The following is a 25,169-nucleotide window of genomic DNA, read 5'->3' as shown; positions in this document are numbered from 1 at the left end:
TCTAACTATTTTTCAGCAAACTAAACAGAAGCTTAAAGAATAATCTGGTGCCCAGGAGTGGGATTCCTGGATCACATGGTAAATCTATTTTTAGTTTTATAAGGAACCTCCATACTGTTCTCCATAGTGGCTATACCAATTTACATTCCCACCAACAGAGTAAGCGGGTTCCCTTTTCTCCACACCCTCTCCAGCATGTATTATTTGTAGACTTTTTGATGACGGCCATTCTGGCCAGTGTGAGGTGATATCTCACTGTAGTTTTGATTTGCATTTCTCTAATAATTAGTGATGTTGAGCATCTTTTCATGTGCTTTTTAGCCATCTGTATGTCTTCTCTGGAGAAATGTCTATTTAGATCTTCCACCCGTTTTCTGACTGGGTTGTTTGTTTTATTGATATTGAGCGGCATGAGCCATTTGTATATTTTGGAGATTAATCCCTTGTCAGATGCTTTATTTGCAAATATTTTCTACCATTCTGTAAGTTGTCTTTTCATTTTGTTTATGGTTTCCTTTGCTGTGCAAAAGCTTTTAAATTTAATCAGGTCCCATTTGTTTATTTTTGCTTTTATTTTCATTACTCTAGGAGGTGGACTGAAAAAGATCTTGCTGTGATTTATGTCAAGAAGTGTTCTGCCTATGTTTTCCTCTAAGAGGTTTATAGTATCCAGCCTTACATTTAGGTCTTCAATCCATTTTGAGTTTATTTTTGTGTATGGTGTTAGGGAGTGTTCTAATTTCATTCATTTACATGTAGCTCTGGAGAAAGCCATAATTCAAAAAGATACACGCACCCTAATGTTCACTGTAGCACTGTTTACAATAGCCAGGACATGGAAGCAACCTAAACGTCCATCAACAGAGGAATGGATAAAGAAGATGTGGTACATATATACAGTGGAATATTACTCAGCCATAAAAAAAGAATGAAATAATGCCATCTGCAGCAACATGGATGGACCCAGAGATTGTCATACTGAGTGAAGTCAGAGAAAGACAAATATCATATGATATTGCTTATATGTGGAATCTAAAAAAAGGGTACAAATGAACTTATCTACAAAACAGAAACAGAGTTACAGATGTAGAAAAATATGATTCCGGGTGGGGGGAAATATACACACTACTATATATAAGATAGATAACTCATAAGAACCTACTGTATAGCACAGGTAACTCTACTCAATACTCTGCAATGGCCTACATAGGAAAAGAATCTAAAAGAGAGTGTATATATGTAACTTATTCACTTTGCTGTACACCTGAAACTAACACAACATTGTAAATCAACTATACTCCAGTAAAAATTTAAAAAAAAGAATAAACTGGTCACCGAGGAGAATAGTAGAAAGAGAGACAAACCAGATTTGGCAAAACTTCTTTTAAGATTAAACTTTAAAAAGAAAAGAGCTTTAAAAATGACCTTGTTTGCCAATCCTTCACCTCTGTTTTCTAACAGTTAATGAGAAGAAATAAACCTTTACAGGGTAAAGTAGAAGCTGCAATGCAGAGAGGTGAATTCTTTCAACACTATCCTTTTATATGAAAATCTCACTTCACCATTCTGGAATAACCTGTACTATTTATGCAATTCCATTTAAGAAAATGTTTCAAACCAGGGCTCCAATGGCTCCTGAACCATACACAGTAATACGAAAACTACACCTTCATCTACGTGGACAAAAAGAGACCATGCCCTTGTCCTGGCTATTGTAAAAAGAGCTGCAGTGAACACTTTGGTACATGACTCTTTTTGAATTATGGTTTTCTCAGGGTATATGCCCAGTAGTGGGATTGCTGGGTCATATGGTAGTTCTATTTTTAGTTTTTTAAGGAACCTCCATACTGTTCTCCATAGTGGCTGTATCAATTTACATTCCCACCAACAGTGCAAGAGTGTTCCCTTTTCTCCACACCCTCTCCAGCATTTATTGTTTCTAGATTTTTTGATGATGGCCATTCTGACCAGTATGAGATGATATCTCATTGTAGTTTTGATTTGCATTTCTCTAATATGATGTTGAGCTTTCTTTCATGTGTTTGTTGGCAATCTGTATATCTTCTTTGGAGAAATGACTATGTGTCCATCATCGGATGAATGGATAAAGAAGATGTGGCACATATATACAATGGAATATTACTCAGCCATAAAAAGAAACGAAATTGAGATATTTGTAGTGAGGTGGATGGACCTAAGAAAATTCCGTTTTCTTAAATGGAATTGCATAAATAGTATAGGTTATTCCAGTCTGTCATACAGAGTGAAGTAAGTCAGAAAGAGAAAAACAAATACCGTATGCTAACACATATATATGGAATCTAAGGGAAAAAAAAAAAAGGTCATGAAGAACCTAGGGGTAAGATGGAAAAAAAGACACAGACCTACTAGAGAATGGACTTGAGGATACAAGGAGGGGGAAGGGTAAGCTGTGACAAAGTGAGAGAGTTGCATGGACATATATACACTACCAAACGTAAAATAGATAGCTAGTGGGAAGCAGCCGCATAGCACAGGGAGATCAGCTCAGTCGTTTGTGACCACCTACAGCGGTGGGATAGGGAGGGTGGGAGGGAAGGAGATCCAAGAGGGAAGAGATATGGGAACATATGTATATGTATAACTGATTCACTTTGTTATAAAGCAGAAACTAACACACCATTGTAAAGCAATTATACTCCAATAAAGATGTTTAAAAAAAAAAGAGACAGTGCCCAGATGTCCCTGAATATCCTTTTCTCCAATTCTCCAGCAAGCTTATTCCCTACAGTATAAAACAAGACAGCTATTATTCAACTTGGTATTAAAGATACTGACATACAGTAAAAATTCTAAGATACATAAAAGGTAGAAGGAGTAGAAGAGGGTTATTGTGTTCAAATGATATGACCACACAGAAAGCTCAGAGCATCAACTGACAAAAACTAAAGGAGAGTTCAGCAGAGTTGCCAGAGAGACAATATATAAAAATCAATAGTATCCCTCTACACCATCAAAAATAACTAGGAAATGGAAAATAAGATAACATTCACAAAAGCAATCAAAAGTATAAATGTCTTGGAGTTAAATGAAGAAAATGCATGAGGCGCTATGGAGAAAACTTTTAAACATCATTAAAAAACATAATAAAAGATGTGAATAAGTAGAAAGACTATGTTAACAGGCGGAATGACAACACTGTCACACTCATTCATTCCAAATTAGTCATTTCTGAGCTGAAAGGATAGGACTAAAGACAAGGTTCCACAACATCATACAGCTACTGTACTCCATCCCCTATCACAGATCTTAAAAGCCCTATAACTCAAGGATCAGGATCCCTCTCCCTAACTCTAACATATGGCTTTACTAGATTTTCTGCTAGAATTCAGTGGGTAACAGGGACTCACCTGCCTGCTACTGCTCCTGTCTCTGTGAGTTTTCCCAAAGAATGCTGCTCTAGCAAGCCTGACATGCCTGATCATTTCACCTTATTTGCAGGATAAATACATATACATACATAAACACGTTAAATATATCAATATAAAATTTTAACACCATTAAAAAGAAACTAGGATTTATCAAAGAAAAACTTTTGCAGCCATCAGTAGTATCTTAAGTCTAAAGGTAAATGCTAATTTCACCTCTCAAACGATAAACATATTTTAATGTATATTTAATGTATTTTTAGTATCTTTTAAAATTCCAACCTGTAATGTTTTCAAGCGTTTATTAAGAGGTAACTCATCAACTTCCAGAATAAAAACTTCTACTGCCATATGCAGCTTCTGTTGTACTTCATTTCTTTCGGCTATCAAAATATTCCCTTCATTCTGGAGGAAGGAAAAAACGAATAACCATCATTAATATATCAGGTGTTTTTTTTACACACTGAGCTCTATGAAAAAAACTGATCTCTTAAAGTTAGTAAAATTTAACATTACATTCTCCAAACATAGTAACACTTCAGACAAACACCTGTCTCCTTAGATAACCAAAATGACAGTTTTCTCTCCCTTAATTAGAAATAAGATTTACGTTCAACAATTCTGCTCTGTTAATCTTCATCTTTTCCTATCATTTCTGCAACAATAAAATTTTTGCTTTTCTTAAGAAAATTATACAAGTATCTATGGCTAATTACACACTGTCTCCTTCCTACTCTCAGCCCACCCTCAATTCCTTCATCTACTTATCTTTCAAGATTCAGTTAATCTCCACCATGATAAAACCTCCAATTCACCCAAAAGGCTATGTTTGCAAATAGATATGAGAGATATCCAAGAATGCTGTGAATTACCTCTGTTATAGTACTTACCAAACTATATTAAAACTATCTATTTATATATCCGGCCAATACCCAAGGTAGATAGAGGGATAGGACCACGTCTTAAACAAATGCATGTGTCTACTACCTGTAACAGTGTCTGGCACATACACTTAAAAGCCTGAATGTTAGAATACTCTTTTTTGTGTAAGCTCAACCAGACCATTATATAACTAATTATAAAGACAAAAGAAAAGAATCTCTTTCATCAAAAATACACCTGGTGGGCTTCCCTGGTGGCACAGTGGTTAAGAATCCGCCTGCCAATGCAGGGGACACAGGTTCCATCCCTGGTCTAGGAAGGTCCCACATGCCACGGAGCAACTAAGCCCGTGCGCCACAACTACCGAGCCCACGAGCCACAACTACTGAAGCCTGCGTGCCTAGAGCCCGTGCTCCGCAACAAGAGAAACCACCATAATGAGAAGCCCGCACACAGCAACGAAGAGTAGCCCCTGCTCACCGCAATTAGAGAAAGCCCACTAGCAGCAATGAAGACCCAACACAGCCAAAAATAAATAAATAAGTAAATTTATTTTTAAAAAAAAAGTACACATGGCAATCAAGTTAAGGAACTGTGCGAAATATATAAATGAAAATAACAATACTGACCCAAATTAAGTACAAGTAGGGAAATAAAATGACAACTTTATCTGAGGGACAATTATGACTCTCTATTTATCCAATAATCTACTCTTCAGTCAGTCAAATGAACTTTAGGGTAATAAAGCCTAAAAGTCAGTCCTGAAGCATCAGCAGTAGTGGAAATAAATTGCTTCAAAAAAAAAAATCATATACCAAGTCCTAGGTATATACTAAGCCCTCTCCCTCCCTGTGATAAATCACTTTCCTATGCTCAAATGACAAAAACAAAACAAAACAAAAATTAAAAAGCAGTCCTTTTTCATCTTTTCATCTTACTACATGAAAATACATGATGAAGTATTTTAATACTGGCAATATGGTTTAAATGGAACTAGAATACACTTTGTAATCAGACATACCTGGGTTCAAATTCCATATTAACATTTAGAACTACGTAATCTTGAGCAATTTCGTTAAACCCTGTGGGCCTCAGTTTCCTGAGGAGCAAAAGTGCCAAGTGCCCTTTTTTTTTTTTTTTTTCTCAGTACGCGGGCCTCTCACTGTTGTGGCCTCTCCCATTGCGGAGCACAGGCTCCAGACGTGCTCCATGGCATGTGGGATCTTCCCGGACCGGGGCACGAACCAGCATCCCCTGCATTGACAGGCGAACCACTGCGCCACCAGGGAAGCCCAAAAAGTGCCCATTTTTAAAAGTTAGTGTACGAAAAGTTTATAAAGTATCTATAACACTGCCTGTGTTTCATAGAGATTCAAAAATTATTACTTCTGTCACTTTTTTTCTTCCATAATCAGAAGTAACCAGTAACCAGGTCTAATATGTAAAATAACCCAAATCGAATCCTTTATCCAAATTAAACATTCCTGGCATTTTCAAAGGCCTAGTTATTCTGTTTACTTTTCTCATTCAGAGCCAGTTACGCTGCCAACTGGCCAACATAGAATGAATAGGAAATAAGACTTTCAGGGTACAATCCCCAGAGGCAGAAACCACCGATACTTAAGATAGGACAACTCCAAATACAAGTTTAGGGCTCATAGGTACTATGGAAAACTATGCTTGTTGTACCAAATATCTTTATATGAAAAAGAAGGAGTTCCATTCAGCTCAATATAATAAACTAAAGAAAATTCCAAGAGGAAATAAATATATTTTTACCTACACTAATGAAGGAGTCACATGAAATATTCCATTCTTCATATCCCTCCCCTACCCACACATGGATGGCTTAGATAGCATTTAACAGTAAAGCAGAGTCCTATAATGCAGCATAAAACACGCCACTCAGACCAGAAGACAAGATCTACATTAGCAGTTGTGGGAGCCACTCTGGCTTACAAGCCTCATGCCCCTCAAAAGCCACCATCTCTTACAGGTATAGCTGCCAGGGTCCCTCAAGGGGTATGCCCAGTTGCAAGTATTTGTAGTTTACAGTTCCTCCCAGTCCAGATACAATTTACCAATCAGGGGTTTTATTTTTACCTAAACAATGTTGCCAGTAACATGACTGAAATACCATTTCATCAAATTACCAAGGGAACAGAGAGAGGTAAATTCTCATGCAAAAGGGACTGCAAAAGGGTTAACTAACCCTTTTTCCACAATCACTACTTATCTATCCTAAAAGAAAAGAAATCAAATTATTAATATGAAGATATGTAAAAGTTAAAGATTTCACATAAAGTATCATTCCAATATCTGCAGTCCTTCTGCTTTCGTGAAAGACATTATCTTATGTTCAACAGATAAAAATCATCATAGAGAAAAATTCTTAACCCACCATATTCTGACAAGTTTGAATCTTCTCCTGAGCCAGACAGTATTCTGCCCAAATTATCTCTAATTCATTCAGAGAAGCTGGGAGAGTAAAGCAGCCTTCATCCAACACTTGTATAGCATCTGACAGGTCATTTCCAAAATGAGCATTGATATTGACACATCTATTAAAACAGCAAAAAGGAAAAGATCAAAAAATTTTTAAGGTGCTGTGAGAAAAAAAATTACACTTAAATACTAATGGTCTAAAGTTACCATTTATAACACTGGCTATGAAGAGGTACTTTTTAAAATCATATAAAATCATAAATAACTTTGATACAATTAAAAACATAATTGATTGAGAAAAAATTTAAATATCTTTTTCAAAAAGCTTTATATAAAAAGACAACTTCAAAAGTCTGCAGATTTTAAATGATATTAAATTAGATTTATAAATAATTCTGTAAAATTTTATACTTAAGCCAATCTTGCTTACCAAGATGACAGGCACATAGTCCTTTGACCTTAATAAGCAGACTAGCATTTGCAGAGTTTTTTAAAATATCCAAAAAGAAAAAGCAATGAGAAAGACCAAATAGCAAAACCAACAAGGCCCATCATTTTCTTTTTTCTCGCTTCCAGTTAGACTGCCACCATTCTAACAGCACATTATTTCCTCAAACACGGGTTAAAATATTTTGAACTGTTTTGGTCCAAAGTCTATCTCACAGCTTTGCAAGTGTAGTCACCTGAATTTTTGGTTGTGCATTAAAAGTTGATTAAGCTCTAGAGAGACTTACTCAAACTATTTAGAAACTTATAAACCAGATACCGATTGATGGATTTATACTGGAGAACATAAATTCCCACTGGACAAAAGACGAATGTGCAGGATTAATTCAGGGCAACATCTTCTTAGTGTTTCAAAGTACATGAGAAAATGAATTACTGATTTAAGTTGTATGTATAGCACAAAAAGAGAACTAGGTTGTTTTGAGAACTATTTTTTCCACAGTGCAGAAAAGGGTAAAAAATTATCCCTAACCAATAATAAAGCAATCCTCTATAAAGTAAAATACCTATATAATTCATATATAGAGTCTGAGATATGCTGAATAAACTCTGCACAAAACTTGCTAACCAATTTCTTCTAACTCCATGAACACTACTTTCTTCTTTCTTTAGACAGAGTATTATTAAGTTAGATTACTGAAATCTAGTTTCAGTATAGGACTGAAAATAACCCCAAGCAAAACAAGAGGACATAGTGGTTTCTCATCAAACTACCACTTAGAAGTTGTGTTGACTTTTTAATTTCATTCTCATAGATGACTTTTAGGACACTATCATGCCACACGGTGTCAACAGAACACTAACAAAAACAATATAAAATTTGTCTCAGGAGTAACTATTTTTAGTTTCCTTCTTTAAAGTAATAAAAATACAAAGATTAAGTTACAAAGCAAAAATGGCAGGCATACAAAACAAAGCACCAATTAATTAGCATTTGTTTTAAACTATCCTTCTTAAAAATATGCTTTTACCTACCTAATTTCTTTCAATATTTCAACCTTAGCTGCTAGATTTTTCATTCTGGTACCTACACAAGTCTTAAGAGTACTTTCTAAATGTTTAGTCAAATCCATGGTAGTTGCTTTCTCTTGCTGAAGCAAAGAACAAATACATCTTAGTTAGACCCAAATAGGAAACTGTATTTTTACTGTTATTTAAATGATTTTTAGGCGTAATTAAAATTTTAAAGGCTAAAAAATACTAGGCGACAGGATAACAAACACTGATTTCCCTACTAGCTAGGATCTGAAAAAGATAAACTATTCCAGTCTTCTGCCTTCACACAGAGACACTCTTATATTGCATCCTAATAAGAAACCAAATAAAAACAAAATTTCACATATTATATGTCTTAATACTTAGATTTTAAAAAGAAAAATAAAAGATACCCTTAAAAACCAAATGATAATCAATGACAATTTGTTTTCTGATGAAGTCTGATATCATTCTGCATTTTAAAAGAATCAAAAACATAATTTCCTTGACCCAAGCTACATTAAACTCCTTGATTCTGAGTGGTACCTTAACAATATGTTTAATATAATTATTCAAAATAATGTGTAGAGCAGTAATATGGATAAAGACCTGCAATTTTATTCCAATTATACTACAAACCAGGTATTACACAGTTAAACACAGAACTTTTACTCAATCTTTAAACACCATGTTCTCTGGTGTTCACATTCTCTCCAATGCTTCAGTTAAATAAAAAGAGAGCCAATACTGAATGCTGATTAATAGTAAGTTAACATTTGGGAATGCTCATGCCCATCTGCTCCCATTTGCTGAGGAGGATGACCATGAAGAAGCAGTTATGTTTGTTCTTAAATCTGTTTATATCCACTGTAATTGCTATGATAATTACTCCAAAAATCACATAAATCTAAGAAACAGAAGTGGGAAAATAAAAAGTTGTTGAATCTTTGAAAATGTGTTTAATGCTTTACAAAGACTCGATAAAAGCAAATTTTTAGTACAAATTGCTAATGAAATACATGTGGATGAGAACTATAAAATTCTGAAGAATCATTTAAATCTAAAAGAAATGTCAACTCAGTTTACTTCTCAACTGTCTTAAACTTACTGTTAATCCACCTGTAAAAAAAAAAAGAACCAGAGCTCAGATGACAAATAATTAGTATGGTTTTTAAGACAAACAACAAATAAAACAAATAGAAAAGATGCCAAACTTAAACCCAACCACATTAATAATTACATTAAATGAAAATTAGCTAAACACTCCAATTAAAAGATGTGAGATTATCAATCTGGACAAAAACAGCTCAGACTCAACCATATAAGCTGCTTATTAAAACACTTATTAGATATAAAGAGACAGATAAAAATTAAAGGATGGAAACTATATACAAGGCAAACATTGCTATATTAATATCAGGCAATGTGGACTTCAGTACCGGGAGCACTCCCAGCAATAAACTGGGATATTTCATAAAGACAAATGAATTAATTCATCAAGAAGACACAACAATTCTAACTGTGAATGCACCTAATAACAAAGCTTCAAAACCACAAAGTAAAACCTGACGGAACAAAAGGAAGAAATACACAAAACCACAATAATATCTGGATATTTTAACACTCCTCTCTCTGTAACTGAAGGAACAAGTAAACAGAAGATCAGTCATGATACAAAAATCTTAAACAATACTATCAACCAATTCGACCTAACTAACATTTATAAAACACTCCACCACACAACTGTAGAATACACATAATTTTTAAAAGCATATGGAACATTTCCAAGGACAAACAATATGCTGGATAATAAAACAAATATCAATAAATGTGAAAGGACTGAAACCATACTGAGTATGCTCTCTGATGCTAAGAAAATAAAATATCAGTAACAAAAATATACTGGAGGGAAATCTCCAAATCTGTGGAAATTAGGCAACACACTTCTAAATAGCTCATGATTAAAAAAAAAATAAATAATGGGAAGTTTTAAAATGTTTGATTAAATAATAAAAAAACATATCAAAATTTGTGGACTACAAGTAAAGTGATGCTTAAAGGGAAATCTTTAAACATTATAAAAGAACAAAAGATTAAAAACAATTATATGAATAAAAAATAAAACAATGATACAAATTTCCATCTAAAGAAGCTAGAAGAACAAACTGAAGGAAGGAAATAATAACAATAAGTAAAGAAATCAATAAAGTAGAATAGAGACAAACAATAAAGAAAAAAAAATCAACAGAAGCAAAAATTAGTTCTTGAAAAATGTTAAGGACTTCCAGTTTCCAGTCCAGCATGTAAGAAGAAAAGTCACCAGTCCATTCTAACAAGTAAAAAGTTGAGCAACTGAAAAATCAACAATTTTTCTTAGATTTGTCACAGAGGTAAGGTCACAAGGCACAACTGGAAAGACAAGACAGGCTAATAAAGGAAACTCAAAACTTTCTGGAGCAGCAATCCCCACCGCCCAGGGAAGAAGTCTGGAGTAGGGAAGCTGCAACTGTAACTGACATATTGCTAAAGGCTCAGTATGAACAACTGAAAGTTAAAAACACCAGGGGGACCCCATCATCAGGATGCCCCCACATTTTTTTGAGTTTTACCTCCTCGATCTCCAGCAGGTTCTCACAGTAAATCCCCTCAAGCTTCCAGCAGGAGGAGGGGAAAAGGAACCATTTTGAAATATGTTAGAATATTCTGTACTTAACAAGATCTGCCCTCAGTGGAAACCATTTAAACAGAGCCTACCTGCTAGGATTTTATCCAAGCCTAATTAACCTGGGGGAAGGGAAATACCCAAATCCAGCCCACTCTAGCCATCCTCCTTTCTAAAGGGAGTGGGGGAGAAAACCAGTTGCAAGTGCGAAATTCACAGTCCAGAGGCACAGGCTCACTAAAAGACCTTCTTAGTCTTTTCAGACTATAAAACGCTTCTCCTTCCCCCACACCTAATCATCACATTTACTAAATTCCTATTTATAGAAGTTCCTTTCACCAAATACATCATGCCTGGCTATCAAAAAAAAAAGCTTGTAAGACATGTTAAAAGACAAAAACACAGTTGGAAGAGACAAAGCAAACATCAGCATCAAATTCAGATCCGGCAGGAATATTGGGATTATCAGACAGGAACTTCAAACATGGTAGGATAAATATGCTAAGGGCTCTAACAGATAAAGTAGACAGCATGCAAGAACATACAGGCAATGTAAGCAGAGAGATGGAAATTCTAAGAAACAAACAAACAGAATATGCCAGAAATCAAAAACACTGTAGACAGAAATGAAAAATGCTTTTGATGGGCTTATCAGTAGAGTAGATATGGCTGAGGAAAGAATATAATCCAAAATACGTAAATCCATATATCCACAAAAAGACCTGTAGAAGAATATTCACAGTGGCTTTATTTATAATGGCCCAAAACTGAAAACAACCTAAATGCCCATGAATAAGAAAATGAGTAAATAAACTGCAGTATATTCATAGAATGGAACACTACTTTGCAATAAAAATGAACAAACTACTGATAAACACAACCTCAATAAATCTCACAGACATTATTCTTTAAGCGAATGAAGCCAAACATAATAGAATATGTATCAGAGGATTATTCCATTTATATGAAGTATAGGACCAGGAAAACGAAACTGTGGTTATATATAAATCAGAAGAATGGTTGCCCTGAGTGGGAGGAAGAGAGGATAGGCCAGAAAGAGATACCAAGGAACTTTCCAGGGTTGAAAGAAAGGCTTTATATCTCCAACAGGCAACGCCATTGGCTTATAATCCATTTACTCTCTTCATGGAAGGGGACCAGGACACCCATAGAGAAAATAAAAGGCAGGTGACTAGTCTAATCTCCTTGTCAACTAAACCTTTAAAAAGAAAACAGACTGTTTTCTAAGAGGAAGAGAACTTATCTCTGAAATGCACTTAGCAAGATGTTGCTGGCTATAGGATTAGTTATAAAGGATAAAACCCACAATTTATGGATTTATGAGTCAGAGTTCCCTGAAGAATGCCACATATGAATCTAGGGGCTGGAGATTGAGTTCAATCACCAATGGTCAATGACTTAACCAGGCCTATGTAATAAAACCTTGATTTAAAAAAAACTCAGAAAAAAATTTAAAAGTTCAGAATGATGAGCTTTGGGGGAGCTTCCAGACTGGTGAACAAATCCATGTGCTGGGAGAGTGGCAGGCCCAGAGACCCCCCCAACCCCCTTCATAACTTCCCCTATGCATCTCTTCCTTCTACTTGGCTGTTCCTGACTTTTATCCTTTATAATAAAACTGTAAGCATAAGCATAGCACTTCCCTGAGTCCTATGAGTTGTTTTAGAGAATTACTGAATTGAGGGCAGGGGGTGGGGGTGGGGTCATAGGAACCCTCAAATTTATACTCAGCCAGACAGAAGTGTGGGTAGCCTGGGACGTGATTTGTGGCTGGTACCTGAACTGGGCTAAATCTTGAGGGACTGAGTCCTTACCTTGTGGAGTCTGAGATAACTCCTGGTATTTAGTGTCAAAAATGAATTGATGGACATCCAGTTGGTGTTAGAGAATTGGAAAATAGTGTTGGGATAACATATTTAGAATCAGAAAAAGCTACACATTTGAAAACCACAGTATTCTTGGCGGGGGGGGGGAAACTGCCCCGAATCTGAGCAAACCTCGAGACCTAACTACCATAAAAGGAAACACATGGAGATACAGGAGCCTGTTAAGCAACACAAGGATGCAGATTAAGCAATTTAAGAGATCTATCAACCAAAATGCAATGTATGGGCCTAATAGGAATTCTGATTAGAAGAAACCAACCGTAAAAGGACATTCATGGAGCAAATATGGGAAACCTGAACACTGACTGGATATTAAATGATATTAAGGAATTATTGTTAATTTTTAAGTCAGTATTATGGTTATGTCTTTTTTTTTTTTTTTTTTTTTTTTGCGGTATGCAGGCCTCTCACTGTTGTGGCCTCTCCCGTTGCGGAGCACAGGCTCCGGACGTGCAGGCTCAGTGGCCATGGCTCACGGGCCCAGCCGCTCCACAGCATGTGGGATCTTCCCAGACCGGGGCACAAACCCGTGTCCCCTGCATCGGCAGGCAGACTCTCAACCACTGCGCCACCAGGGAAGCCCTGGTTATGTCTTTTTTGAAGTTCTTTTCTATTAGAGATACATACAAAAGCACATACATTAAAATATTATGAACGGGATTTGTTTTAAAATTAGTAGATTTAAAAAAAAACTGCTGTGTATTTAATAATTGTAAAAACTGGGTGATGGATACATAAGAATTAATTATTCAATTCTCTCTTTTTAAAATGTTTGAGGGACTTCCCTGGTGGCTCAGTGGTTAAGAATCTGCCTGCCAATGCAGGGGACACAGGTTCGATCCCTGGTCCAGGAAGATCCCACATGCCACAGAGCAACTATGCCGGTGCACCACAACTACTGAGCCTGCGCTCTAGAGCCCGCGAGCCACAACTACTGAAGCCCACGTGCCTAGAGCCCATGCTCCTCAACAAAAGAAGCCACCGCAATGAGAAGCCTGCGCACCACAACGAAGAGTAGCCCCCACTCGTCGCAACTAGGGAAAGCCCGCACACAGCAACAAAGACCCAACGCAGCCAAAAATAAATAATAGATTAAATAAATAAAATGTTTGAAAATTTCCATAGTTAAAAATTTTAAAGAACATAAGAGGAAATGTAACTGAGAAATTATTAATCTCTCAAACATCCAATGAAATCCAAAGATGATTAGCTTGTAGCATAAGAAAAATATCTATAAACAAATATTTAAAAAAAGGAGAGAATAGAGTGGGGAGATGAAGGGAAGGAAAGGAAAGGAGACAGAAAATTAAACAAAAAATAAGAGCAAATGAATATAAGGATTTCCCAGTTCATCATTCTTTACCTTACGCCATTGAACATACCATACCTGCAGCTCCTGGACAGTCTGTTCTACTTTCAATTCTAATGCCTTATACCTTTCAAGAAGAACCTCCTTCTCTGTTTTAAGCCTTTCATTTTCTTCAATCAGTTTCTGGTCCTGCTTAATTTTTGCCAGGCTGACATTCAACCCAAAATTAAAGCCACCAACAGCCAAATTTTCCCTATTAAAAACAAATTCACTCATTGTAAAAAACAAACTGTGTAAGTGTTACAGGGATCAAACCCTAAAATTCTCTTGCGTTTTTTTTAGCATGATATACCTTAAAGTTAATTTTGGAAACTAATCTAAAACCTTTACCTAATTCAACATTAAAAAATATTTTTAATGCAAACTAGATTTTATAACTGAAGAAACACTTCAAAAACAATGCCTCCAAATCTCAAAGAATACATATTCCAACTTCTTCATAGCAATATCAACTCCAGGAAATACAGTAAAAAGCATTTCTGTATCAGTTTCTTCCAATCCCTCCTCCCCATCACCTCCACTCCATCTGACACTTTAGTTCCTAGAGCACTGATAAGGTCCCAAAAAACAGCTATATTACCCAAGACATGGCATCATGGCCTAGATCATGATACAGAAGTATAAGAATGGTTTGGTAAACATCAAACCTGGCTTTTTGCTTCAAGTTTATATTTCAAAATTATCTAAAAAGTGAACACCTTTGGTAATAATCAAATTCTATCACAGTACATTTTCACAGGAAGAACAAAGAGCCTCTCTTTTGTTAAAAAGGAAAGGCAATTCCCTAAAACTCATTAAAATATTCTTAAAGCCAAAGGAAAAACTTCAAGTTTATCTGAAATTCTGGCTCTTGGCTGAATCGTTTAGATTTAGGGGTAGATTTTTATTTTTAATAAATGTATTCGAAAGAGTTGGAATGAAGAGTTGGTATGTGAACTTCAAACAATTCAGGAATGATTTTTCTTTCAAAATGGCTTTTAATTAAAATATTCCTGCTAAAGAGGAGAGGAATACCTGCTTGAGAAAAACAGAAATAATCAGTATCATCCCTCAGAATCACTGACATAGTTGAGGACTCCAAAAACGTAAGCCTTGACTTCTACTACGACAAGGGCTTACACCATACATCAGAAATTAGTTAAGACTAAAAATCCCAACGTAGTCTTACTTTGGATATGTCACATGATTTCCTGCATCATTTTCACTCTTCAAGTCAAGAGACAGCCTCCCACTTAAGTGGTCCTTTGGCCTGATGAAAAGTGACTGGTTTGAGCTATGCCCCCAGAAAGGAATGGGGCTTTTGAGGTTCCTGAGGACAAGATGACCAGGATCCGATTTTTTTTCCTCACAGATGTTAGTGCTGGAAGTAAGTTTGCATTTTTCTGCAAATCCTTTCTTAGCCACCTCTTCCCCTATATCCACACTGCCATACTCAGCCTGAGCAATAACTGTTCCATCTTGATAGGTTGCTTTAATTCTCATTTTTATTTGCTTTTCAAAAATCAAGCTCCCCAAAAAGATTCTGCCCTAAGAAAGATAAAAAAAAGAAGACATAAACCAGCTACACCAACATGTTTTTCACCACTTATTTTGTTTCTACCTAGTTTTTCCAAAGATCGTATTTCCTCATTCTGAAATCTCTGTAAAAGTGGTCTTACCTTGTTGTTGGCTAAATGCAAATATACTTCTGCATGTGTATGACTATATTCCAATTACACACTTGCTAAAATCCTTTCCAGAAGTAGAGCTGAGACCAGTATAGGCAGCCATATTTATACATTGTTAAATGTGTACCAATTAAATACCCCAGAATAATTTTTTTAAACCAAGCAGATTCTGTTGACATTTTGGCCCTAACTACATATAATGGTGCCCTGAGGAGCTACACCACATAAAAATGAATTTTGGTATCTAGAAAAAATGCTCAAATTCAACAAAACTTTAAAAATCATTTTAAAGGCCTAATCAGGTACTCTCATTTCAAAGTAAGACAAGAGCAGAAGCAGAAAACAGAAACTCAAGGCATAAAACATCAACAATTTTTTAAAAAAATCAACAAACTGCAATTATGGAATATGAGATGTTAGAAATTCCTAAATTAAAACTCTCTTAAATAGAATTTTGTCTGAGGGAGCAATACCTGTATAACTGGCATATGAGAAGACATGTGAGTAATTAGGTACTTGATAACATTTAGTTATAGATTATTGATCCACAGCACTGAGCAAAGACATACCTAAAACATATTTAGAATTGAAGATATATTGAGATTTAATTTTAATAAGAACTTGCTTACATCTCCAGAAATCTGAACTCCTAAAATTACTTTGATATGATCCAATTTGATAATTATTCCTCTCTTCCCAAATTTCTCTAAATTCCTTACCTAACTTTCATCCTATAGAGGAGATGAATCATTTCTCAGAATATATAAAGTATAAATTTGAGACAAAAATATCTTGTTTCATATCTTCCTTGGAATCCCTGATGTAATTAATCTTATGGGCCATAACTCTCTTAGGGAGAAGCTTTATTTTTAGCTATATTCTCACTAGGTAAATATGACAAACAATAAAGCTTATGCAAATAAAACCGAATAGGTAATCATACCAATAATAATCCAGGCAACACGAGCATAAGAACAAATTAAAAACCAGAAAATACAAGCTAGTCACATTTAAAAAAAAAAAAGAAAAAAATTTTCAAGGTACAAGAAACTAAATAATATTGATAGGGAGTAACTATTTCCTTTTTAACTATATGGTAGTATAGCAGGTAGAAGGGAGATCTATGTAGGCGTTCTTAACTTTTTCCATGCCATGGGCTCCTTTATTGATCTGGTGAACCCTTTGGAATCCTTCTTGGAAAAATGTTTTTAAATGTATAACATAAACATAAGGAGAACTACAAAGAAAATTATTTTACCATGATATATTTTAAGCGCAGGTTAAGAACTCCTGAGCCTAAAAGGATGCATCTGAAAGGGTACAGGAGATTCAAACTACATAGGCTCAAGGATCACCAACCATCACTACCAAAAAGAAAAAAGAATTTTTTTAATCCGCAAACCAAAATGACAAAGTATTCTAAGTTACCAAAAACACAGGTTTAATAAATTTTTCAAATCATAAAAATTTTAAATACACACATATTGAGATACTTGAATTCACCAAGAACACCAATACAGAAAGCAAAGACGGTCCAGAATGTATCACCAAAAAATGAGATCAAGCAGGCAAAGCTAACAAACTCAAAATATAATTCACTGAAATATATCTAAGATTTTGATCAATCAGAATATAGTTTTTAGTTAACCTCTTTCATAAAAAAACCTTAATTTCAACCCTCAATGTTGAAAGTCTATCTAAAATTCAAGTATAACTTCCACCCCTAACCAATCTTAATGGAAGTGACAGTGTCTGAAAATTATTTCTGCAATATGTGAAATTCTTAATACTTAACACTTCAAGAAACTCTGTCCTCGGGCAACATATGAATTTAAGTGGAAATAAATCTACTTTTTACAAAAGTTCCAATTACCTAAAGCTGAATGTTCTAAAGGTATACTGTTTATTTAGAAATGTTTACACATAAACCTGATTTTCAGACTTTTCTCTGAAGTCAAATTCTTTTTAGTTATGGTCATTAATCACAATTAGTACAAAACTGTTCAACCAGATTCTCCCTGAATCATATATAATTACAGGTAGAACCCTGAATTTGGAATAAAATCTGAGTTCTCCTAAATTCTAACAAAAAGCTTTATTCAGAAATAGGAAAGCATCACTTGCTTTCTTAGTCTACCCAACCTTGTCTGGATATATTAGAAAACAGGTTAAAAGACCTTTAAACTGTTAAACCCATATTCCAATCTCTACCTCTCACTGCATGATTCTACATAAAAATTTTCAAAGTAAGAAAGGCATTTAGGACATAATTTAATCTTCTTTGATCTTCAGCAATTTTTAGCACCATTTTGAGTTACAGTTTCAACTGTGCTTCAGCATAGGTGTGAAAGTGTTGGTTTAAAATGTGTTTAAAGTATTTCAGTGCCCAGGACACCCTCTGGAAGCATCTTTTTAAAAAATTTTTTTTATTTTAACTGAATCCCTTCTTATCCATTCATCCATTCAAATGCTAGATAAACTGGATGCTCATCTAACACCTAACAGGCAGAAGCAGGGAGATTAGGCATTAAAAAATGAATAAAATACTTGTCTCTACCAAGACAGTCTTGTCTCTACCAAGCTCACCATCTTGTGGGGGGAGGAAAAAAATTACACCTCTACATGCCCATACATTGAACTAAAACAGCTGCAGGAGAATGAATGGTGGGTATCAGCAAAGACTTCTTATAAGAAATTACACTTGAACCTTCAGCTGAGAATTAATGGCTAAACATGGACTTTCTAAGCAGAGGCACTCAAAAATAACCATTTCTTTCCAGAAAACATTCAGTTTACTAATTAGTTCAACTCCAATGAACAGTCTTTTTATTGAATGTAAGCATGCAAATACAAATAATACCATCTATTAAGAATCTATGAAGCATATAAAACATTCTCAATACTGAAGTTTATTTCTTCAGTTCCAAAAATAAATTTTGAAAATGACATTTTCTTTGATTCATGTTTGTTTCAATCTACATAAATTTTATATCATCTTACTACGAGAAGAGCAATGGACTTGAGTTCTAGCCCTAGCTCAGCCTTAATTAGCTTTATGACTTTAAATAACTTATTTAATTGTTGTAGACCCAATTTCTTTATTTGCAAAACAATAAGATGAGAGCAGATGAATTCTAAGGTCTGTAAATTTAAGATTCCAAGGTTCTAGGCATGCAAGAAATTCAAAACAAGCCTCTACCTTGGTCAAACATTTATATTTTTAAAAAAGTAATAAATTTTAGATTTTAAACCAAAAATTTAGGGTGTAATTTTACAATAATATCTATGCTTTACTCTATTTATGAGAGTCTAAAGTACAGAAACATTTCTTATAAGTAACTATAGTGCAGACAAAACTACACCCAATGGCCTAAAAGATTCTAAAAACAACAAAAAGAGAAGGTTTTCAAATTTTACTGTTCCTGGGCTTCCCTGGTGGTGCAGTGGTTGAGAGTCCACCTGCCGATGCAGGGAACACGGGTTTGTGCCCCAGTCCGGGAAGATCCCACATGCCACGGAGCGGCTGGGCCCGTGAGCCATGGCCGCTGAGCCTGCGCGTCCGGAGCCTGTGCTCCGCAACGGGAGAGGCCACAACAGTGATAGGCCCGCGTACCACACACACAAAAAAAAAAAAATTTTACTGTTCCTTCTAGTACTGATTAAATTATTTCCAAATAAGTCATTTGAGCTGCTAAATATACAATACAAATCTGATTACTTTGCAAAGTGATATTCCATCAATGGCAGTATCAGCTACCAAAAGAACATCACTGTTGTACAGATTTAAAAGGAGGTAGGATTCTTGTTAAGACTACCGCTGAAATTATTAGAGGTCTTCCAGAATTAGGTCGCTAACCCAAAATGTAATGGAAACGAATACAAACAGTAGTCTAGATTAGCAGAACATCACTGCCAATTACTATATCGAACAGTATGAGCCTCTGCCAAAAAGATACAATCTAATTAATTTACAACTCCACTAATTTCAAATTTATGATATTTAACGCCAGAGCTAGATTAAAGAGCACTTTTAATACTTTCGCAAAAGCAAAAAACAAAATAATTAGATTCATCATTCTCTCCATCATAAAAGAGACTATCCTTTGAAGCTTTCACATCAGAAGAAACTACTTACTTACATTTATTATATGTGTGCACATATACATACATACACACACACACACACACACACACACACACACATCAGTCTTATCTGATCAAGAATGTTTACCTAGCAAAGATGAGCACAAATAAATGTCTGTGAATTATTCTATAATTTGATATTTTTCATTAATTTATACAAGCTTTTACATCAAAGAAAATTAATGGATTTTTAGCACGCTTATACTGCGTTTCCAGCACATAGTTTTACTTCCATTAGCAAAAATATTTACAATCTTTGACTTGCCTGATCAAACTGGGTAACTTCTTGGCCAGAAGGAATCTGTAGTCCCCAAAGTCTATACTTTTTGGCAACACTAGAAAACTGCAGATCCAAAGGAATCTCAGCTATATCAGATCGACTTAGAATTTCACTATTTCCATAGTCAATATATCTCACCAGACACTGGAAAAAAATGAGAGAAATGCTAATACAGAACTTAGATTAAATATCTCCAAAGAAACTACCCATTTGCTGCTTTCTGTTAACTACCTGTAAATCATGATAGCATTTTACCTGAAACTGACAAAATGCATTCAGAAATGAAAGCTCCAGCAATATCCTCAAAATATAGAAAATCCATAGTCCATGAGATCCCGAGGATTTCTATATTTGGTACTACTAGTTCAACCAGTACCAAACTACTATTTCCAACAGTACCATTTCTCATTTTGATTTTTTTTAAACAATAGTATTTAAATAAAACATAAATCTATGAAACTTATGACTCTCTCCTATCTCAAATGTTAAAATCAATCAACCTTCAAAATCAATCAACCTTCTTAAATTCAAGTTGGAAACAATAAAATCTGAAAATAAAGGCAAAGTTATGAAACTTTCTTTGATAAACTTAAGCCTACTCCAACTGTTAGATCTTGGAAATGAATCAAATTCACCCTTACCTCCAGTTCTATATCTGTATAAAAGGTAAAAAAGAAAAATAGTTTATTACAAGGTCAAAAGCCATCTCATCCTTTAATTTAAAAAAGTTAAAGCCAAACCAAAAGCAAACACAAAATATCATCTCCAGCTGTCAAACTGTGGAGAAAAGGTCTATTTCACTAAGATAAACCACTACCCATGACAGTAAAAAAATCACGAGATTTTTTAAAGATATTTGGAACATTACTCAAGGTGTTTCACCTTACCTTCTTATTACATCAAGAACAATATTTACAAAACATATATATTATAAAATATTTTAAGTCCAGGAAAGTAGACACAGAAAAAAACAGTAAAAGAAACCCTACAGAGATGCTTTTACATAGCCTGCAATGTGCAATTGCCACCAAACAGCTATTCAGAATCCTATCTCCACAAATTCCCTTAAAAATCTCCCACAATTTCACAACGTAAAAAACAAAATAGCTAAATGCAAAGAAAATTCATCACATTTAACCAAGGTGTGAGAAAGTGGCAAGCCAATCTTCATTATTAACAATATGCACATCAACTAAGTAAAAGATAACCATAACTTCAGGATCAATCAAATATTCTCTTCCTACTCAATCTTAATAGAATGAACTTTTAAGTTACTCAGCAAGAATCAAACATAATTATTAAGAACTGAGGTACAAAGAACCAATTGGTCACCAAAAATAATCACAAATTATGTAATCTATACTTGGATAATCTGGGGTGGCTATACAACAACTTAAAATCAGAAGAATATTCCTGAATCTGACTTGTATTTTTTTAAGCAATTCATTTCTTTTGTGTTCTCTACGGGGAAAAATTTATGTTTTAATCAGTTTATAAGTTCATTCAACCATATTTTATTACTACTGTGAATAAGCAATGAAGGACTAAATAAGCATCAAATTTTGGAACCAAAATAAATATTCCTCAGAGCAAAAAAATTGAACACTTGTTCCTGCCTTTTCATCACTGATTATTTTCAGTACTTTGCATCTGTACCAACATTTATCTTCAGAAAATAATCCTCCATAAATCTACAAAGAGAAAAAGAAAGTAAAATTATTTGGCATTTTAATGAATTTAATGCTAAGTATATCAGAATAATAATTAGCATTTATTAAGGACTTACTATACATAAGTAAGCATGTATAGATAACAACCCTATGAGGCAGGTACTTTGTTTTCACCATTATATGCCCAAAGTCATAAACTAGTAAGCAGCAGAACCAGGATTCAAATTCAGGCAACTGACTTCAGAGTTCATTATGTTTTTCTGCCTCTCCAAAAAACAGGAGAGAGAAGACGAAAGACATAAAAAGAGAAAACTCAAAAAAAGGCCCAAGCATCAAAGACTTAAAGTCATGCTGTTTTGATGTCTGAAGACATAATTGGTACAATTAATTGTTCTTAAAACACAAACATGCCAAGTACATGCCACTTAAGTCTAATTCTCAACCATGGTAGGATCCCTATGTCCAACCAGACAAGAAAGATTCTTACACTTTTTACTTTATACAGAAAGACTTCAGTGTTATTGTAAATATAAGTAAATAAATTACATTAGATAATATCCTTAATACTGAACCTTCATATATTTTAAATTTATATTTTAATTTAATTAAGTTTAATAGAGAACAAAGAGAAAAATTTACATACTTTAAGTCAGTGTCTCAACCTCAGCACTACTGACATTAGAGACAGGATAATTCCTTGGTGGGGGGACGGAGGCTGTCTTCTGTCATATGCGTTGTAGGATGTTTAGCAGCTTCACCCCCTGGCCTCTATGTACAAGATGCCAATAACACTCCCTCCAGTTGCGACAACCAAAAATGTCTCCACGCATTGCCAAATGTCTCCCAGGGGTGGGAGTGGAAGATACAAAGTAACCCCAGGTTGATAACCACTTTAAATCATACATTCTCAATGGGAGAAATATCCCCATGGGAGTAAAAACTGGTTCTTGGAGCATGGAGGAGAATCTTAGATATTACAGTGGTTTGTAGTCCTCCAAAGTTCAACCCTATCTGACAACATAAACAGATATCCAGTGTATCTGTGGTGTTAAAATGTCTTGCAGAGAGGAGACCCATTAGGGAAAAAAATGCCTTAGAAGGGCATAATGAAAAAAAGGTTGAGGAGCATGGCTTTAAGTAATGGAGTATAAAATTAATTTATCACTCTGAACTAGGACAAATTCACAGATTTTAAAGCAAAAGGAATACAGAGGGTGAAATGTAAAAATCCTCAACTCCTCAAAGCAACAAAGTACAAATCAACTCAGCTAACACTCAACAACTGAAGGGCAAGAGAGAGCACAAGTGGCATGGTACCCTCTCCTAGCCATCTTACTTCATTTTTCAGCAAGCAAACAGGTTTAGTAGCAGAAATACCTGATCATCAACCGTCCTATCCAATTTCAAACCTTGCAAAAGATCACATTACCGTTAGTTACGATTTTGTAATATATACCAATAAAATTAACAATTCAATACAAGGCAAGTGACAGAAATGGTGTAGCATTGTAACCCAGTCTAGGTAGGGGTGGGGATACCTCTAGAAATAGAGCTCGAACCCAACCAAACTGAGCAATCTAAGGTCCTTGTCTCTGTTAGTGTGAATAATCAATCACCATCATAAATACAAATCTATCCCAAACAGGTTTGTCTTGAGAGCACAGTCAGAACTATATAGTCATTCCCACTGTGCCTAGTCCCAATCTTCTCTCATGACTCCACAATTCACACCCCATGTCCTGACTACATGGTAAGAGGAAGAGAACTACTCAATCACTAAAGAAAATTTACACAGTATAATCCATTCACAGATAATCAGAGGTGGCTAAGTAATCATTTATAATGAGAAGTCTATTACTGACAATAGGTTGAATTTTTTGTAAAGTAAGTAATTTATTTTGCATTCAACAGAGGAAAAACGGATATGTCTTTACTCATAATACTATTAAACACAGTCACAGACTACAAGGATGTTTAAAAAAAACCATAAAATCTTTACAAATTGCATTATCTTATCCATTCTGATGCTCAGCTCCAAGCTACAATCATTTCTTCCTTCTAAATTTCTTTTTATACCTTTTTATATATGTCATTGGGGTTTTAAATTATTTTTAAATAAAACTAAATAAAGGCACATTATTAAAAGAAAATCAAAGTATACCCAAAGAGGTAAAGAGTAAGACTTCCTTCCCAATACTCTTCCACTTCCTAAAAATTTTTTGGAATGTTTTTGATCCACAATTGGATGAATCCATGGATGTGGAACCCATGGATATGGAGGGCCAACTGTACAGAACTTCCTACAAATCAATCTAGACAAACAACCTTGAAAACTGGGAAAAGATCTAAATAGGTACTTCACAAAACAGGATATCCAAATGGGTAATAAAACCTGAAAAGCATGCTTAAGCTTAGTACTCATCAGGAAAATGAAATTAAAATCACAAAATAACAATACACACCACCAAAATGGCTAAAATTAGAAACACTGACAATGAGAAGGGTTGTTGAGGACACTGAGGAACTGAACTCTCGTACTTTGCTGGTAAGGATGCAAACTGGTTCAATACTTTTCCAAACTGATTGGCCAGTACCTACTATAGTGAAACATGCCTACCCTATGACTTGGCAATTTTACTCCTAGGTATATACAAAAAAGAAATAAGTTAAAATATCCATTAGAAGGTTTGTGTAAGGATTTCACAGCAGTTTCATTCACAGTAGCCAAAAACTACAAACACTCCAAACGCCCATCAAAGGAGAACAGATAAATTTTGGTATATTTATACAGTGAAATACTGCATAGCTTGAAAAAGAACAAACACACAATAACATAGATGCACACAATAATATGGATAAATCTCAGAAATTATGTTGAACAAGGCAGACATATACAAAAGAGTACATATTGTATAACTCAAGAACAGGCAAATGAACCTATGGTGATAGAAGTCAGAATAATGATTACCTTTGTTAGGGGACTACTGACCAAGAATTGACTGAGAAGGGGCCTAAGGGAATTTTCTAGGGTGATAAAATTGTATCTTGATCTGGGTGGTGATCACACAGATGCATAGATATGAAAAATTCATCAAGAGATTAAGAGATACACTCTTCACTGTAAGTTATATGTCAATTAAAAAATATATGTACATATATATATTGTCCAACTGTTCTCCATAAGTATGTCTCTTACAAATTTTTATGAATCAGTGTCAAGGGCAAGGATTCTATTTTGTTCACCACTGTATACTT

The 25,169-nt window shown here is 34.8% G+C and overlaps 1 protein-coding gene across 1 annotated transcript in view; it reads right to left on the bottom strand.

Moving 5' to 3' along the window:
* The window catches only part of STK31 (serine/threonine kinase 31), an 87,501-nt gene that overhangs the window by 49,823 nt on the left and 12,509 nt on the right, over nucleotides 1–25,169 (bottom strand). The window contains exons 5-11 of the mRNA XM_024755047.1: nucleotides 21,861–21,935; nucleotides 20,230–20,388; nucleotides 15,323–15,681; nucleotides 14,173–14,347; nucleotides 8,217–8,332; nucleotides 6,691–6,850; nucleotides 3,690–3,812 (exon numbers count right to left, since the gene is read on the bottom strand). Coding sequence (XP_024610815.1) covers nucleotides 3,690–3,812; nucleotides 6,691–6,850; nucleotides 8,217–8,332; nucleotides 14,173–14,347; nucleotides 15,323–15,681; nucleotides 20,230–20,388; nucleotides 21,861–21,935 — 1,167 coding nt within the window. The remainder of the gene's footprint in view (nucleotides 1–3,689; nucleotides 3,813–6,690; nucleotides 6,851–8,216; nucleotides 8,333–14,172; nucleotides 14,348–15,322; nucleotides 15,682–20,229; nucleotides 20,389–21,860; nucleotides 21,936–25,169) is intronic.

This window comes from Neophocaena asiaeorientalis, unplaced genomic scaffold (genome assembly GCF_003031525.2).
Source record: "Neophocaena asiaeorientalis asiaeorientalis breed wild unplaced genomic scaffold, Neophocaena_asiaeorientalis_V1.1 scaffold36, whole genome shotgun sequence".
Taxonomy (NCBI): Eukaryota; Metazoa; Chordata; class Mammalia; order Artiodactyla; family Phocoenidae; genus Neophocaena; species Neophocaena asiaeorientalis.
Note: the sequence above shows the minus strand (reverse complement) of the source record. Positions and strands in the feature narration are given on the sequence as shown.